The sequence below is a fragment of the Somniosus microcephalus genome, chromosome 28 (assembly GCF_052327205.1).
Source record: "Somniosus microcephalus isolate GS21.2 chromosome 28, FLI_Smic_1.0, whole genome shotgun sequence".
Classification (NCBI taxonomy): domain Eukaryota; kingdom Metazoa; phylum Chordata; class Chondrichthyes; order Squaliformes; family Somniosidae; genus Somniosus; species Somniosus microcephalus.
The window spans coordinates 34118161-34137257 of NC_141014.1; the positions used below are offsets into that span (position 1 = coordinate 34118161).

The 19097-nt window shown below is 50.9% G+C and overlaps 1 protein-coding gene across 1 annotated transcript in view; it reads right to left on the reverse strand.

Moving 5' to 3' along the window:
* The window catches only part of LOC147099528 (SH3 and multiple ankyrin repeat domains protein 2-like), a 177446-nt gene that overhangs the window by 141515 nt on the left and 16834 nt on the right, over positions 1-19097 (reverse strand). The window contains exons 2-4 of the mRNA XM_085969758.1: positions 10559-10762; positions 6672-6743; positions 1648-1756 (exon numbers count right to left, since the gene is read on the reverse strand). Coding sequence (XP_085825884.1) covers positions 1648-1756; positions 6672-6743; positions 10559-10762 — 385 coding nt within the window. The remainder of the gene's footprint in view (positions 1-1647; positions 1757-6671; positions 6744-10558; positions 10763-19097) is intronic.

Here is a 19097-nt window from a genome sequence, read left to right on the forward strand (position 1 = left end):
CCCTCGCTTTCCTCCCCCTCTCCTTCTCCCCCTCCTCCCCCCTCCTTCTCCCCCTCCTCCCCCGCTTTCCTCCCCCTCCTCCCCCACTTTCCTACCCCCCCCCCGCCCAGTTGGACTGCTTTCTTGTTCTCTTTTTGTCTCTTTACATTAAATGCCAGATTACACACACACTCGGGAGTAGCAACGCAGGATCGGTCTTTATTGAAACCTCATACCATCCACAACCAGTACCAGCGAGCTGCGGAGGCTTCACACTTCACCATTCTAGAGTGAGCTGCTAAACAGTCTTACAATCTTAAACCAAATTTCACCTTTGATCACTACATGCACACCACCAATAAATCATAGTACAAAGATACATACAAATGACAAGATAATAACAGCATAAACTAAACAAACAGGCACTTAATTCTTCTAAACATTTGATCACCATGGTTATATTGCCGTCATAAACTCTTTCCAGTCTCCTAAACACAAGTGACCAAGCTGGCACATTCCAGACCATTGCAGACGCGCCCGAATGACTCTTACACATTCTACTATTTACTTTCCTGTGAAGATACCCTTTGCTTTAAAATTCCCTGACACACTTTACAACCCACGCTCAGCAAAAAGCTGTTTTAACTCATCGTGTGCTGGACTCATTGGTTGTGCAGAAAGAACATTTGAGGTTCTCGGGTAATGTGAACCCTCATTCCCAAATCCACCCCTCCCTCCCTCCCCTCCCCTCCACAACTCCCTCTACCACCATCCCCTCTCCACCCCACCCCTCCCCTCCGCCCTCCACCCCTCCCCATCAACCCCTCCACCCCTCCCCTCCTCCCGCCACCCCTCCCCTTCACCCCCTCCTCCCCATCCCTCCCTCCCCTCCCCTCCCTCCCATCGTCCCCTCCACCCCCTCCCCTTCCTCCCCCCTTCACCCCTCCCCATCCCGCCACCGCTCCCTCTCTCCCCTCCCCATCCTCCTCCATCCCTCCCATCCCTCCCATCCCTCCTCCCTCCCCCCTCCCCCCTCCCATCTCCCTCCACCCCCCTCCACCCCTCCCTCCTCCATCCCACCCCCTCCCCCATCCCTCCCTTCTCCATCCCTCCCTCCTCCACCCCTCCCATCCCTCCCTCCTCCATCCCACCCCCTCCCCTCCCCCCATCCCTCCCCTCCCCCATCCCTCCCTCCTCCATCCCTCCCTCCTCCACCCCTCCCTCCTCCACCCCTCCCATCCCACCCCCTCCCCCATCCCTCCCTCCTCCATCCTCCACCCCTCCCATCCCTCCCTCCTCCATCCCACCCCCTCCCCCCTCCATCCCGCCCCCTCCCCTCCCCCCTCTCATCCCTCCCCCTCCACCCCTCCCCCTCACCTCCCCCCTCCTCCATCCCACCCCTCCCCCTCACCTCCCCCCTCCTCCATCCCACCCCTCACCTCCCCCTTCCCCATCCCACCTGCTCACCACCCCTTCCCCATCCCACCCCCTCACCTCCCCCCTCCCACCCCCTCCACCCCTCCCTACCCCTCCCTCCCTTCCACCCCCACACCTCCCCTTCCTCCACCCCCCCTTCCTCCTCTCCTCCCCACCTCACCTCACCCCCCTCCCTCAACCATGGTTTGGTACAGATCTGCTCTTCCAGCTCCTGTAAATATTGAAACCTACCCCCAGTCTCTGTATCATGGTAGTTGGGGTCCAGCCCTTTATCCAAGAGTTTAAGCATCTTTTCAGCTGCGCCATGTTGAACGTATTCTAGAAACTTCTTCAAACTGGCCTGTGTGAAAAAAAAGAGCACAGGGGCTGCTTTAAACCAAACTAATATTCAGGAGTAAGGAAGGATTCTTAGAAAAATAAAGGGCAGTGGGTTAGGTCGTGACCTTTCACCTCTTGAGTTCAAACCCAGGGCCCCCTGGCTGAGGGGCGACTGGACAGTGCAGTGGGCCAGGCACTGCCCTTTCACCTCTTGGACCTGGCCCAGCCTGAATGACTGACTCCTCCAATGTCGCAGTGACAGAGGGGGATTACTGACCTTTTCTGTGCCGTACCATTAGCAGGGGTCAGAGTTCACAAACTCTCAGGGTCACCATGACATCAGGGGACGAGGTTTAATCCGTCTCCGCCCGAGTGTTTTTTTTGCAACCCCCCCCCCAACCCCTCGCAGCAAGTTTCCTAATCTCACTGCCCCGCGCTTTCCCCATAGCCCTGTGTCAATCCCAAACTAATCCCACTGCCCTGCTCTCTCCCCAAAGCCCTGTGTCAATCCCAAACTAATCTCACTGCCCCGCACTCTCCCCATAGCCCTGTCAATCCCAAACTAATCTCACTGCCTCGCTCTCCCCCCATAGCCCTGTATCAATCCCCAAACTAATCCCACTGCCCCACTCTCTCCCCATAGCCCTGTATCAATCCCCAAACTAATCCCACTGCCCCGCTCTCTCCCCATAGCCCTGTATCAATCCCCAAACTAATCCCATTGCCCTACTCTCTCCCCATAGCCCTGTATCAATCCCAAACCAATCCCACTGCCCTGCTCTCTCCCCATAGCCCTGTAACAATCCCGCTCTCTCCCCATAGCCCTGTATCAATCCCAAACCAATCCCACTGCCCTGCTCTCTCCCCATAGCCCTGTAACAATCCCGCTCTCTCCCCATAGCCCTGTATCAATCCTAAACCAATCCCACTGCCCCACGCTCTCCCCATAGCCCTGTATCAATCCCAAACCAATCCCACTGCCCTGCTCTCTCCCCATAGCCCTGTCAATCCCAAACTAATCTCACTGCCTCGCTCTCCCCCCATAGCCCTGTATCAATCTCAAACTAATCCCACTGCCCCACGCTCTCCCCATAGCCCTGTATCAATCCCCAAACTAATCCCACTGCCCCGCTCTCTCCCCATAGCCCTGTATCAATCCTAAACCAATCCCACTGCCCCACGCTCTCCCCATAGCCCTGTATCAATCCCAAACTAATCCCACTGCCCCGCTCTCTCCCCATAGCCCTGTATCAATCCCAAATTAATCCCACTGCCCCGCTCTCTCCCCATAGCCCTGTATCAATCCCAAATTAATCTCACTGCCCCACTCTCTCCCCATAGCCCTGTATCAATCCCAAATTAATCCCACCGCCCCGCTCTCTCCCCATAGCCCTGTATCAATCCCAAACTAATCCCACTGCCCCGCTCTCTCCCCATAGCCCTGTGTCAATCCCAAACTAATCCCACTGCCCCGCTCTCTCCCCACAGCTCTGTATCAATCCCAAACTAATCCCACTGCCCCGCTCTCTCCCCATAGCCCTGTATCAATCCCAAATTAATCCCACTGCCCCGCTCTCTCCCCATAGCTCTGTATCAATCCTAAACCAATCCCACTGCCCCACTCTCTCCCCATAGCCCTGTATCGATCCTAAACCAATCCCACTGCCCCGCTCTCTCCCCGTAGCCCTGTATCAATCCTAAACTAATCCCACTGCCCCGCTCTCTCCCCACAGCTCTGTATCTTCCTCTGCCTCAAATATTTATCCAGTTTTTTCTTCAACGATGCAGCGGCCTCTGCCTGAACCATTCCCTGTGGCGGAGCATTCCACAGTCCAACAGCATTGTGTGTAAGGAAAATTCTCCGAACCTCTCTCCTCACTCAATTAGGGACAACTTTAAATTGATGACTCCTTTTCCCATGAGCCTCCAAACCAGAGGAAATAATCTTTTACTATTCATGCTACCAAAACCCTTCATATATTTTATTTTTGAAAAGCTCCATTAAAGCTGCTCTTAGCCTTTCTCTGCTGTAGTAGATGCAGGCCCAGTATCTCCCTTCATAAATGTAGTTTCCTCATCTCTGGCTCCATCCTGGTGAATCGCCACTGTACGCTCTCTAAATAGCGGGCAATCTCTAAGGGCAGTTCTGTCAAGCTAATCACGGTTCTCGTGTTTTGTTTAAGGAGTTCTAATTCAGCTGCGGTTGGGGTGGGGGGAAGGGAAAGGGGGGAAGGGAAAGGAGGGGAGGGGAAGGGGAAAGAGAGGGGGAGCTGGTGGCGTAAGGGAGGGTGAGGGGAGGGGGAAGGGAAAGGGAGAGCGAGTGGAAGGGGGGGAGGGGAAAGGAGGGTGGGGGAGGAAGAGAGGGGGAAGATAGGGAGAGGGGTGAGAGGGGGAGGGGAGGAAGGAAGGAAGGATAAGGAGAGGAAAGGATAGAGAGAGGGGGAGAGGGGATGGGGAGGGTGGAAAGAAAGGGGGAGGGGAGGAAGGGAGAGGGAGGGAAAGGGGGAGGGGAAAGGAGGGGGTGGAGGGGTAAAGGAGGGTGAGGGGAGGGTGAAGGGAAGGGGAGAGCAAGTGGAAAGGAGATGGGAAAAGGAGGGCAGGGGAGGGAGAAGGATGGGGAAGAGAGGGAGAAGGAGGGATGAGAGGGGGAGGGGAGGAAGGATAAGGAGAGGAAAGGATAGAGGGAGGGAGAGGGGGGAGGGGAGAAAGAAAGGGAGAGGGGAGAAAGGGAGAGGGGAGGGAGGGGGGGAGAGAAGTCACACAATTGGATCAGAGAGGTCGCTATAATCTGTTGACCCACTGCCGAGAGCAGCTGTCTTGCTGGCAGGTTGGCTTATTTGGGCCGTTCTGATGGATTTTTTTTTTTTTTTAATTCGTTCATGGTTGCGAATGGCACTGAACACTGTGCAGTCATCAGCGAACATCCCCACTTCTGACCTTATGATGGAGGGGAAGGTCACTGATGAAGCAGCTGAAGATGGTTGGGCCCAGGACATTGCCCTGAGGAACCCCTGCAGCGATGTCCTGGGGCTGTGATAATTGACCTTCAATCCACCACAACCGTCTTCCTTTGTGCGAGTGGAGCGTTTTCGCCCCCCCGATTCTGGCCAGAGGTTGAGTGATTGAGAGGGAGGGGGAGAGGGGGAGAGTGAGAGAGATTAGTGGCTGCATAGCAAGAGGGAGGGAAACGTGAGGGGAAGATGAATTTGCTTTAGAGCTGACAGCACGTCACTGCTTCAAAGGGAATAATTTAAACCTGCTCAGATCAAGCTGACATTTTGTTGAAAATAATCGTCATTTTTTTATGACGTGGGAACCAGGAAGATGAGGGAGGGGGGAGGTGAAGAATTGCATATTTATGATGTCATTACACCCAGCGATCTGAGTAATTCTATCCCAGTGCCCTTTGGATTTTGCCCTCAACATAGGGAGGAGTTTTTTTTTACCCTGATGTGGCATTTGGTCCATGTGTGGTTTCATACCGTGTGCAGTTCTGGGCCCCGCACCTTAGAAAGGATGTATCGGCCTTGGAAGGAGTGTAGAGCAGATTCAGCAGCATGTTACCGGGGGCTCCAAGGGTTAGTTTATGAGGAGCGATTACATAAACTAGGCTTGTATTCCCTGGAATATGGAAGGTTAAGCAGAGATTTGATTGAGGTTTTTAGGATTTGGATAGGGTAGAGAGAAACATTGTCTGCTTGTGGGCGGGGGGGGGGCGGTGGGAGGGGGGAGAAGTCTAGGACAAGGGGACATCACCTTAAAATCAGAGCCAGGCCGTTCTCATGGAAACTTACAAAATTCTAACAGGACTAGACAGACTAGATGCAGGAAGGATGTTCCCGATGGCGGGGGAAGTCCAGAACCAGGGGTCACAGTCTAAGGATAAGGGGTAGGCCATTTAGGACTGAGATGAGGAGGAATTTCTTCACCCAGAGAGTGGTGAACCTGTGGAATTCTCTACCACAGAAGGCAGTTGAGGCCAGTTCATTAAATATATTCAAGAAGGAGTTGGATATATTTCTTAAGACTAAAGGGATCAAGGGATATGGGGAGAAAGCAGGGACAGGGTACTGAATTTGGATGATCAGCCATGATCGCATTAAATGGCGGAGCAGGCTCGAGGGGTCGAATGGCCTACTCCTGCTCCTATCTTCTATGTTTCTATGACTCACGACCCTCTGTGAGAAAAATTACATGGCTTCCGGGAGTGGGCCCGAGGTGGGGGAATGAAGTGTCTAGTTACGATGCTCTGGCCATCATGAGTGTGGGCCAAGGCCTGATGGACCAGCTGGTTTTTTCTGACCCGTCAATTCCGTATGTTAGCAACACGCTACGCAACAGCAGCACAGCCTGTGCCTCAGTGAGAACCCTGCGACTATCTCTCCCGCTGGTCCTTTGGGTTAAAGCCACAGGCGGTGGCAGTACCAGGCCACTCGGTCGGGGCAAGGGCAGAGTGTGGCTACTGCAATCAGACTGGAGAGGGGCAAAGAACAAGCCGGGGTTCTACTCTTCATCATTGCCCATCAATACCCGCCGAAAGTGTGGGCACGGGAGTTGGCGGGGTGGGGGGGGGGAAATGGGAGTGTGGTAGGTTGTGATGCCCCCCACGGACAGAGAGTCTTCCGATACTCACCGTGCAGGCTCGCATGTGAGGAACGGCGGTTTTATGCGAGGCAGCGGAGGGGGTCCGATGGCCGAGGAAGCGTATCCGAGTGAGCGGCGGCCGATTCAGGAGGGGGGAGGGGGCAATCAACAACAACAACTTGTTTTTTTTTCTATATTCGTTCCTGGGATGTGGGCGTCGCTGGCAAGGCCAGCATTTATTGCCCGTCCCTAGTCGCCCCTTGTGCAACAACGCATCACTACGACACCCCGCTCGGGTGATCAACTCAGGAACCCACCCCAACCCCAGAAAGTTGGATTAAAAAGGAGCTGACCTTTGTGTGGAGTTTCCCCAGCTGCTTCTCATCCAGGTTCGTCTGTTTGTAAACCCGCGTTTTGTAACGGAACTGTAAGGAAAGTACAAGACCATATCAGCGTCAGAGAGCTGTCTGTATTAGACATTTCCCCAACGTATTCACTGTTATTGGTTTATATCCCTCATCATGCATCCCCACTCACCCCTCCAACCAGCTATTGTCAGTATTGACATTCCCCCCCACCCGCCGCTGAGGCTGAAAACAGCTGGTTGGAGTGACCCAGGCTCCAAGCCTCTGACTTTCATTGAGAAACGCCCACTCCCTTCACAACACTTGCCCCTTCCCCCAACAATCACCTCTCGGTGACACTGGGATCGCATGGTGAGAGAACTGGGCATAAAGTCATGCCCTGTTCAACTGCTCCGTGGCGTGTGTGTGTGTGACCACAACATGAATTCAGCATTCTATTATTTAATCCATTCCTAATGCTTCCCTTATCAAGAAGGCTTAATTCATGAAGCCAGAAAATCCAAAGACGTAATTGCAAATTTTGACCCAAAGCTCCCAAGGAGGCGGGGGGGGGGGGGGTGCGGAAATAAACGTATTCAAATTCTGCTCAAGGCCCAAGTTCCTCACATCAGAAGTCTGCAGTTGCTCCAGTCTCATGGCTTGTCATCAGAAGCTCATGACGTCAGCCGTAAGTGCCTCACAGCCTTCCTCCAGTACAATGACAGACTCTCTCAGGCTGATCGCAACTGCTGGTATCTTTCAGACCCAGCTCCCTCATAACAAGTTCTCCTTGACTTCAGGATCAACTCCCTCATAAAGGGCCCTCCTTTCTTTTAGGCCCAACTCCCTCGTGGGACCTTTTTTTTTTAGGCCCAACTCCCTCGTGGGCCTTCTTTTTAGGCCCAACTCCCTCGTGGGCCTTCTTTTTAGGCCCAACTCCCTCCTGGGCCTTCTTTTTAGGCCCAACTCCCTCGTGGGCCCTCTTTTTCAGGCTCAACTCCCTCGTGGGCCCTCTTTTTAGGCCCAAGTCTCTCGTGGGACCTTTTTTTAGGCCTAACTCTGTTGTGGGCCCTCTTTTTAGGCCCAACTCCCTCATGGGCCCCTCTTTTTAGGCACAACTCCCTCGTGGGACCTTTTCTTAGGCCCAACTCCCTCGTGGGACCTTTTTTTAGGCCCAACTCCCTCGTGGGACCTCTTTTTAGGCCCAACTCCCTCGTGGGCCCCTACTTATAAGCCTAACTCCCTCATAGCAGGCTTTTCTTTCCTTCAGGATCAACTTCTTCAAAACAGGCCCTCCTCTCCTTCAGATCCAACTCCTTTATAAATGGCCCTCTCCTTTCCTTCGGGCCCAGTTCCCTAATAACAGACCCTACTACCCATTAGGCTCCAACTCTCCCCATGACAGGTCTCACTTTCTTCTCGGCCCAGGTCTCTGGCAACAGCTGACAAACACTCAAGCTCACTCGCGAACTCATGACGATAAAATACAAAACTGAAGTTTCTTCCCTCGCCAAGTTATTCAGCTGTGGCTGCACGCATGCATAGAAACATAGAAACATAGAAGGTAGGAGCAGGAGTAGGCCATTCGGCCCTTTGAGCCTGCTCCGCCATTCAGTGAGATCATGGCTGATCATCCAAATTCAGTACCCTGTCCCTGCCTTCTCCCCATATCCCTTGATCCCTTTAGCCTTAAGAAATATATCCAACTCCTTCTTGAATATATTTAATGACCTGGCCTCCACCGCCCTCTGTGGCAGAGAATTCCACAGGTTCACCACTCTCTGGGTGAAGAAATTCCTCCTCATTTCAGTCCTAAATGGCTTACCCCTTATCCTTAGACTGTGACCCCTGGTTCTGGACTCCCCGGCCATCAGAAACATCCTTCCTGCATCTAGTCTGTCCAGGCCTGACAGAATTTTATAGGTTTTGATGAGATCCCCTCTCAATCTTCTAAACTCCAGTGAGTATAAGCCCAATTGACACAATCTCTCCTCATACGTCATTCCTGCCATCCCAGGTATCAGCCTGGTGAATCTTCGCTGCACTCCTTCCATGGCAAGAACATCCTTCCTCAGGTAAGGCGACCAAAACTGCACACAATACTCAAGGTGCGGTCTCACCAAGGCCCTGTACAACTGTAGCAAGACATCCTTGTTCTTGTACTCGAACCCTCTCGCTACGAAGGCCAACATACCATTTGCCTTCTTAACCGCCTGCTGCACCTGCATGCTTACCTTCAGCGACTGGTGCACAAGAACACCCAGGTCTCTTTGCACTTCCCCTTCTCCCAATCTATTGCCATTCAAATAATAATCTGCCTTCCAGTTTTTGCCACCAAAGTGGATAACCTCACATTTATCCACATTATAGTGCATTTGTCATGTTTCTGCCCAATCACCCAACCTGTCCAAATCGTACTGGAGTTTCACGACATCCTCCTCACAGCTTACCCTCCCACCCAGCTTTGTGTCATCATGATCCTGCAAATGTTGCTCTGGGGTGCTTTATTTGACTGGACAATCCCTTCTTGGAGCAGGCTTTGTATTTTTTCTAAAGTGGGCAGTATTGTGATTGCTTTGTCTTTTAGTGGATTTTTATAAAAACAGAAATTAGGATAATTCTGCAGCCTCTACACCACCAGGGCTCAAGAATGGAATTCAGCACCGCAAGCACAGAGAGGAACAGCTTCTCTGAATCAAATAAGTACAAAATTGGATGATTGTCTGAAGCAGAGTGGAAGCTTGTAGGAATAAATTTGGAGTGATGTGATTAAATGATTAGGGAACACTTGAGGTGGGTTATTCAATTCAGCAGCCGATGTGGAGGAAGCTGTTGCTCTAGCTTTTAGTCTCAACCTCGGCTCACTGGGTCGCACTCTCGCGACCCCCGAGTCGGAAGGTCGTGGGTTCAGAGTCCCCACTCCGGAGACTTGAGCGCGCAATCCAGGCCGACGCTCCCAGTGCCAGTGCTGAAGGAGTGCTGTACTGTCGGAGGTGCCATCTTTCGGATGACGCGTTAAGCCGAGGCCTCCATCTGCTGCCCGCTCAGGTGGATGTAAAAGATTCCTCATGGCACTACTTCTAAGGAGAGCGTTCCCCATGGAGACCTGGCCACTATTTATCCCTCAACTTACATCACTAATAAAGATTATCTGGTCATGGTCACGTTGCTGTTTGTGGGAGCTTGCTGTGCGCAAATTGGCTGCTGCATTTCCTACATTACAACAGTGACTATACTTTAATAAAAAGTACTTCATTGGCTGTAAAGCGCTTTGGGACGTCCAGAGGTTGTGAAAGGCGCTACAGAAAGAAAGGAAGACTTGCATTTCTATAGCGCCTTTCACAACCTCAGGACATCCCAAAGCGCTTTACAGCCAAGGAAGTACTTTTTATTAAAGTATAATCACTGTTGTAATGTAGGAAATGCAGCAGCCAATTTGTGCACAGCAAGCTCCCACAAACAGCAATGCGATAATGAGCAGATCATCTGTTTCGGTGATGTTGGTTGAGGGATAAATATTGGCCCCAGGACACCGGGGAGTACTCCCCCTGCTCTTCTTCCAAATAGTGGCCGCGGGATCTTTTACGTCCACCTGAGAGAGCAGACGGGGCCTCGGTTTAACATCTCATCCGAAAGATGGCGCCTCCGACAGTGCGGCACTCCCTCAGCACCGCACTGGGAGTGTCTGCAAGTGCAAATATTTCTTTCCTGAACCCTTTACGTGAACAAGCTCACGGACATCAGTCTCAAGTTTGGCATCGAACGTGTGCCTCCGTGTCCAACCAGGACACGGTCCTTATGGACAGGACGCAAGAGATTAGCGCCACAACGCGTCTGTGCCAGGCTGGCAGCTTGACCCAAGTCGCCCCTACGAGCATTGGCGCCCGCGCCCTCACCTCCAGGTAAGGCACCCCTTTCTCGAAGGACTGCGGGTATTCTCGTAGTAGCTTCTCTTCATTCAGAAACTTGGCATCCCGTCCATTGCTGGCTGGCTGGAACAAGCCGTAATTTAGCACATCCTTCAGGCTCTCGTTTAAAGTACACAGCACCTGTTGCTTAGCAACCCAAATCGTGGCATCGGGGTTAAATCGAAGGCATTTCTGTTAAAACAGAGTAAAAAAGAATTAAAAATTTTTAAGACAAAAGAACTGATAAAATTACCTCAGGTAAGGATTTTGAGAAAATTAATTCTGTCTGAGGGAAAGTGAAATATCAAAATGAATTATGGACAAAAGACTGCCATGGTAAATTTTGTGGGGGAGGGGAGATGTAATCCTGTGGTCTCATTTTCAAGCATCTCTAACAACCTTATTCAACAGTGTTATACCTATAAATATCACTATTACACCGAGAGGTATGGACTTGCTGTGGACTATTTGATATGTTTACACTCATTCTTAAAGGGACAGTGTTGGCATGTAATGACTGCGCTTTGAAACTCACGGCACCAGGGTTGGTACGCATGCCCACCCGCCTAGTTTATTGCCCCCACCCCCCGCCCCTCTTCTCCGAGGGTACAGGTTCCAGGTTGCTGTTGGCCGCGCTCCGCTTCCCTCACTCAAGTGGCCCGTCCCTCAAAGGGGTCAGCCCAGGCGCAAGGGCAAGTCCAGCCTCACTCAGCGGGAACGGAGGTCGGAGTTTGCGCTGCCGCAATGCGGCGCTGATTCCCGCACCCGCCTCCCCCTCCCCGCACGCGGCTCACGGTCCCGTCAAGCGTAACTAGGAGCGCGGAATAAACCCCAGGTCGTATGAGCTGTCCATTCGACGTATGCTCTCCAGCAAGGGGGGATCGTCACTGCATAGCAAATGTTAACTTTAGCTCATCCGAGGCCAGGGACCAACCATCGTGCCCCCTGCGCTATCCCAGATGACAGAGGCCAGGAGTTGAACCTGGGGCTTTCAAGCCTAATAGAATCATACAATCTTACAGCACAGGAGGGGGCCATTCGGTCCATCGTGCCTGTGCTGCCTCTTTGAACGAACTATCCAATTAGTCCTGCTCCCCACCCCCCACTCTTGCCCCATAGCCCTGCAATTTTTCTCCTTTCACGTATGTGTCCATTTCCTTTTTGAAAGTTACTACTGAATCTGCTTCCACTGCCCTTTCAGGCAGCGCGTTCCACATCACAGCAACTTGCTGCGTGAAAAATAAATTCTCCTCATCTTTGTTCTTTTGCCAATTATCTTCACTCTGTGTCCTCTGGTTACCGACCCTCCTGCCACTGGAAACGGTTTCTCCTTATTTGATCTATCACAACCCCTCAGATGATGGGATCGTATTGTCGTGCTTAGGGTGAGGCGATAAGTCCAAACCCCAGCGTGAACTGAAACCCAATAAATCTGGTAATTTGCGGCTTGGCACCAGAAAAACTCAACTGGGTCTCTGGTGTCCTCCAGTCAAGTGTTTTATAGAAATAATAACAACAGAAAATGCTGGAAAAACTCAGCAGGCCAGGCAACATCCGTGGAGAGAGAAATAGAGTCAACGTTTCGGGTCGAAACCCTTCGTCAGGACTGAGAGCAAAGGCAGGAAATGAAACAAAAGGCAGTCTGGGGGCTGGGAAATGGGGGAGGGGATGAAAGAAGAGACATTAAGAGATATTCAAGACGAGATGGTAATAGGGCAGGTAAAGAAACAAACAATGGCTCTAGATGAAGTGTGAAACGCGCTGGCAGAGAAACAGTTGCCATGTGGGAGAGAGAGGAAAAAGGAAAAGTCACAAACCAAAGGTGTGGATAAAAAATATAATCGGGGCCGAGGTTATGATCTGAAGTTGTTGAACTCGATATCGAGCCCGGAAGGCTATAAAGTGTTTTCTAGATGTGTTAACACATCTCGCCGCCCGCCCAAAGAGAAAATTGCAACCATGAAGAGAAAGAGAACCTTCTCCAACAACTAACACTTTCATAAGACTCGTCAATTAAAAACTCAGCTTTCAAATCCAATTCTGAGGAGACAGTTCAGGCCCGGTCACGACAGGGTGTTTAGACAGTAACTCTGAAATTCTCTCCTGCATTCTGATGAACTAGTAAAAAATTAAAGCCTCCAACCTGTCCCCAGAAAGAAAAATATTGAACCGACGTCAAGTGAGACCTCCACAATGTCCATGATGGAAAGGACCTGCGTGGGACCAAAGAAGGACAAGAGGAGAGAAGTGGTGGTGGAGCAAGGATGTCGTGCTGCAGTTGTACAGGGCCTTGGTGAGACCACATCTTGAGTATTGTGTGCAGTTTTGGTCGCCTTATCTGAGGAAGGATGTTCTTGCCATGGAGGGAGTGCAGCGAAGATTCACCAGACTGATACCTGGGATGGCAGGAATGACGTATGAGGAGAGATTGGGTCGATTGGGCTTATACTCGCTGGAGTTTAGAAGAATGAGAGGGGATCTCATTGAAACTTATAAAATTCTAACAGGACTAGACAGACTAGATGCAGGAAGGATGTTCCCGATGGCGGGGGAGTCCAGAACCAGGGGTCACAGTCTAAGGATAAGGGGTAAGCCATTTAGGACTGAGATGAGGAGGAATTTCTTCACCCAGAGAGTGGTGAACCTGTGGAATTATCTACCACAGAAGGCAGTTGAGGCCAATTCATTAAATATATTCAAGAAGGAGTTAGATATATTTCTTAAGGCTAAAGGGATCAAGGGATATGGGGAGAATGCAGGGACAGGGTACTGAATTTGGATGATCAGCCATGATCTCACTGAATGGCGGAGCAGGCTCGAAGGGCCGAATGGCCTACTCCTGCTCCTATCTTCTATGTTACTCTATGTTACTCTATGGATCGAGAGAAGCGATGCCAAATATTCCTGGAATGCCATTTCTCTGATATTGGCTGTCAGCTGGGCCAGGAAAAGACTGTGCACAGGATCCAAAGCCAATACTATTGGTTGGGGATAAGATAGGAAATCATAGAATCATAGATAGAATCACAGAAAGTTACAGCACGGAAGGAGGCCATTTCGGCCCATTGTGTCCGCGCCGGCCGACAAAGAGCTATCCAGCCTAATCCCAGTTCCCAGCTCTTGGTCCGTAGCCCTGCAGGTTAGAGCATCCCAAGTGCACATCCAAGTACTTTTTAAATGTGGTTGGGGTTTCTGCCTCTACCACCCTTTCAGGCAGTGAGTTCCAGACCCCCCACAACCCTCTGGGTGAAGAAATTTCCCCTCAAATCCCCTCTAAACCTTCCAACAATTACTTTAACTCTGTGCCCCCTGGTTTTTGACCCCTCTGCTAAGGGAAATAGGTCCTTTCTATCCACTTTATCTAGGCCCCTCATAATTTTATACACCTCAATAAGGTCTCTCCTCAGCCTCCTCTGTTCCAAGGAAAACAGACCCAGCCTATGCAGAAAGACTTGCATTTCTATAGCGCCCAGCACCACCTCGGGACGTCCCAAAGCGCTTTGCAGCCAATGAAGTACTTTTTGAAGTGTGGTCACTGCTGTAATGTAGAAAACGCCAATATGCGCACAGCAAGCTCCCACAAACAGCAATGTGATAATGACCAGATAATCTGTTTTAGTGATGTTGGTTGAGGGATAAATATTGGTTACAGGACACCGGGGAGAACGCCCCTGCTCTTCTTCGAAAAATAGTTTCTTGGGATCTTTTACATCCACCCGAGAGGGCAGACGGAGCCTCGGTTTAACGTCTCAGCCGAAAGACAGCACCTCAGACAGTGCAGCACTCCCTCAGCACTGGCACTGGGAGCGTCAGCCTGGATTTTTGTGCTCAAGTCTCTGGAGTGGGACTTTGAACCCACAACCTTCTGACTCAGAGGCGAGGGTGATACCCACCGAGCCACGGTAAGAATGTCGCAGACTGGATTAAAACGTGCGACCCCTGCCAGCATGCGGAGCCCTACAAGAAGGGAGAGACGAGAGGAAATTTTAAAAAAGGAATAAAACCGGCAGATCCGGGGTGTCAAACTGGTTGGCGGGCTGGATCCAATATTCTGGCACTTGGCGTGGGCCACATTCAGCAAAAGTTATTAGAAATAGATAATCACACAGACACAGAAACCCCACAGTGCAGATAGAGGCCATTTCGGCCCATCGAGCCTGCACCGACACATATCCCACCCGATCCCCGTAACCCCTACACCAACACATATCCCACCCTATCCCTGTAACCCCACGTATTTAATCCCCCTAACACTAAGGGTCAATTTATCATAGCCAATCAACCTAACCCGCACATCTTTTATAACGGTACTTACTTACGTTTAGATTTTATTTACGGCTACGATTCCTTCCACAGCCTCACAACTCTCTGTGTAAAGAGGTTTCTCCTGCTCCCGATCTCAATCTCTTAATCTTATATCGACAGCTCCTTGCCTCGACCCCTCAGCCACTGCAAGCAGCCTGCTTCTATCTAACCCCATCCCATCTTTCGTCATGTTTAACATTTCTAGTGCATCGCCCTGGAATGTGTGCGTAACAGGAGAAAGACGAGTCCCAACAGAGAGGGTACAGCGTCAGAATGGGCCCCGAGACTGAGCCAGCTGAAATTCTGGTCACGTTGGACTTCTTTGGACTCAGTTTTAAAGAGTGTGCAGGGACAGGGTGGACTTGGGAGTTAATGTGCATAGGCCCCTGAAGGTGACGGGACATATTGAGAGAGTGGTTAGCAAAGCATATGGGATCTTGGGCTTGATAAATAGAGGTATTGAGTGCAAAAGTAGAGAAGTTATACTGAAGAGTTTATAAAGCACTGGTTAGCCCACAACTGGAGTATTGCGTCCAGTTCTGGTCACCACACTTTAGGAAGGATGTGAAGGCCCTTGCAAGGGTGCAGAGGAGATTTACCAGAATGGTTCTGGGGAGGGGGGACCTTAGCTACAAGGACAGGTTGGAGAAGCTGGATTTGTTTTCATTAGAGCAAAGGAGGTTGCGGGGAGATTTGATAGAGGTGTACAAGATTATGACGGGTTTGGATAGGCTAGACGGGGAAAGGCTGTTCCCACTAGTTGGTGGTACAAGGACCAGGGGACACAGATTTAAGGTTTTGGGCAAGAGATACGGGGGGGGGGATGTGAGGGAAAACTTTTTTGTGCAGCAGGCGGTGAGGACCTGGAACTCGCTGCCGACGGAAGTGGTGGAAGCGGAGACACTCAATGTTTTCAAGGGGAGACTGGATAGGCACTTGAGGGAAATAAACTTGCAGGGCTACGGGGATAGAGCGGGGGAATGGGACTGACTGGATTGCTCTACAGAGAGCAGGCATGGACTCGATGGGCCGAATGGCCTCCTTCTGTGCCGTTATGACTCTATGGGCTGGATTTTCTCAGCCCCAAGGAGGCGGGCATGGAGGCGGGACTACCGGTAAAGTTGCAGGATTTGGGGGCGGCGGCAAACCCGCCTCCAACCTGCCTCCGTGCCCTCTTGTCAGGAGGCGGGAAGCCGTCCTGCCCCGGGTCCCGTCTCCTTGAGGTGTGAAAGGGATTAAAGCCTATTAACTGCCTGTTAACAGGTAGTTAACAGACAGAAAATAGGATTACCTGTACTTTTAGTTCCGAAGTGCAGGCTTTCCGACCTCGGGGAACCCCGCCAAGGTGGAGGAGGTGAGTAGGAGGTCTGCGGGGGTCGGAGGGGTCTGAAAGTGCGATGTAGAGGTGAGTGATGGGTGCAAGTGTGGAATGGTAAGTATGTAAGGTGAGTGTAAAGTGTTAGAAAATGTTCACTTACCTTTGTTTCTGCCTACAGCCTTCAGCCTCTTTGGATCCGGAGTCCCGACATCTTCATTGTAGATTCCACAGACTGGCTGTTGGATCCTCCGAACCAACAGCCAGGTGATTTCTGCAAAGTTGAAAGGTTTGATGAGTCCTGAACACAAGGACTCATCAATCTACACAGAATGTCAGTGTTTGACAGCTTCACAGAGCTGTCAAATACTGACATTTCCTCTTTCAAGAAATCTTGACAGATGGCACGTCAGACGTTGACGTGCTCCGTCACTGACTTCCCCATAATTGGTCTGCAGTGCCCGCTGGGCGGGCTTAACAAGGTCAATCAGGTGACAATCCCGCTGGTTGGCCAGAAGCTGATGGAGGCGGGATTGAAAGCCGGCCAGCAGCAGCCCCTCCTCCAAAAGCTTCCCATTGACAAAATCCAGCCCGATGACTCTAGTACTCTTAATCTCTTATACAAGCACAACTGGCAGCCTCGGTGATTATTGGCCTCAAGCACAGGATACTCCCTGCTGCACAAACTTTGTCAGCATTATCTCTGGGGCCTCTACAGGAGGGGGAGGAAAACATGAAGAACTGGCATTTATATAGCTCCTATCACGACCTCAGGTTGTCCTATGAGGAGAGATTGTTTAGAATGGGCCTGTACTCTTTGGAGTTTAGAAGAATGAGAGGTGATTTCAATGAAACATACAAGATTCTGAAGGGGATTAACAGGGTAGATGCTGAGAGGTTGTTTCCCCTGGCTGGAGAGTCTAGAACTAGCGGGCATAGTCTCAGGATAAGGGCTCGGCCATTTAAGACTGAGATGCGGAAGAATTTCTTCACTCAGTGGGTTGTAAATCATTGGAATTCTCTGCCCCAGAGGGCTGTGAATGCTGAGTCTTTGATTATATTCAAGGCTGAGATCGATAGATTTTTGGACTCTAGGGGAATCAAGTGGAGTTCAGGTCGATGATCAGCCATGATCTTATTGAATGGCGGAGCAGGCTCGAGGGGCTATATAGCCGACTCCTGCTCCTAATTCTTAATGTTCTTATGGTCTCAGGGTGTCCCGAAGTGCTTTACAGCCAATGAGGTGCAGTACTTTTGAAACGTAGTCACTGTTGTAATGTCGGAGCTCTTCCTTCCCATGGCAGCCTTTACTCTGTAACCTTTACTGTTGAAATAAAGTATTGCCCTTCTGGCTTTTGTCAATGTTTCTTCAGATGACCTTTCCCCCCAACCCCTCCTCCCCCCCCCCCAGGGCTCAGAGTGACTATTGGTAATTCAGCCAACCTGCATTATCGGTGACATCGTAATGACTATTGACACCACAACATGGCTGCCATGCATCGCGCTACTGACACTGCACGATTTAGTGTTAGCAGTTATTAGCTAGGATTGGGGTTAGGGGTTGCGGTTCGGGTGCTAGGTTTAGGCGTTAGTGACTACGGGTTAAAACCCACCATTGAGAACGCCACTGTCACTAGACGCTTCCTTTTTCATTTCATGTTCTCACTTCATAAAGACAACTCATGAAACAGGCTCATGAATTGTTCATTCAATCAACCTTCAATCTGGCTAGATCCCAATTTCCTCCCTTCTTTCACATCTCTACATTTCACAGAGTAAAAGACATCAGGAACACTAGACCTTGGGATTTTGGCACAAGACCAGGTGGATCCAAGTGTTGTACTGGTTACATTCATCAGACTGCCTGCAAAGAGCTTCCGACAATAACACATCGCCAGTTTCCACCTGATTCCACCAGGATATCTTCATCCATTACCCGCTTTGGCCTTCACTGAAGCTGGTTTCGCCATTGTGACCATTTCCCATAATGAGGCACTCTGATTCCTATTTTAAGTATCAGTGTAAGGGGGTCCCTGAATTTGGTCTCAATGTAAGTGATCCCTGGATTTGGTCTCGCAATGTAGGGGGTCCCGGATTTGGTCTCACAATGTAAGTGGTCCCTGGATTTGGTCTTACAATGTAAGGGGTCTATGGCTTTGGTGTCTCAGTGCAAGTGGTCCCTGGATTTGGTGTCTCAGTGCAAGTGGTCCCTGGATTTGGTGTCTCAGTGCAAGTGGTCCCTGGATTTGGTGTCTCAGTGCAAGTGGTCCCTGGATTTGGTCTCAGAGAGGAATCTCGCTGTCACTGCCTCCTCATCCCAATTCGCATTAGCTCTTTTTCTCAGCTCTTTCTTTTTTCAGCCATCGTGTTTTACTCCTTTTAATGCGGGGCCTCTACCCATCAAACCCCCTCTGCTTTTCCATTTCCCTGTTCCACCTTTTATTATCAGATATACATCTCATTTAAAATGGTAGTTAACTGCAGAGCAGAGGAGTACGGCTAACCCACAGCAGAATGCGTGTGAAGATGGGTGAAGAGCGGGCGCGAGCTGAGCCCTCAATGCTACGGGAAAAGCACGAGTGAAGATGTGATTGGAGGATCTACAAGTCAGGAGTGTGATGGAATACTCCCCACTTGCCTGGATGAGTGCAGCTCCAACAACACTCAAGAAGCTCGACACCATCCAGGACAAAGCAGCCTGCTTGATTAGCACCCCATCCACCACCTTAAACATTCACTCCCTCCACCACCGGCGCACCGTGGCTGCAGTGTGTACCATCTACAAGATGCACTGCAGCAACTCGCAGTGCAAGTGGTCCCTGGATTTGGTCTCAGAGAGGAATCTCGCTGTCACTGCCTCCTCATCCCAATTCTTCGGCAGCACCTCCCAAACCCGCGACCTCTACC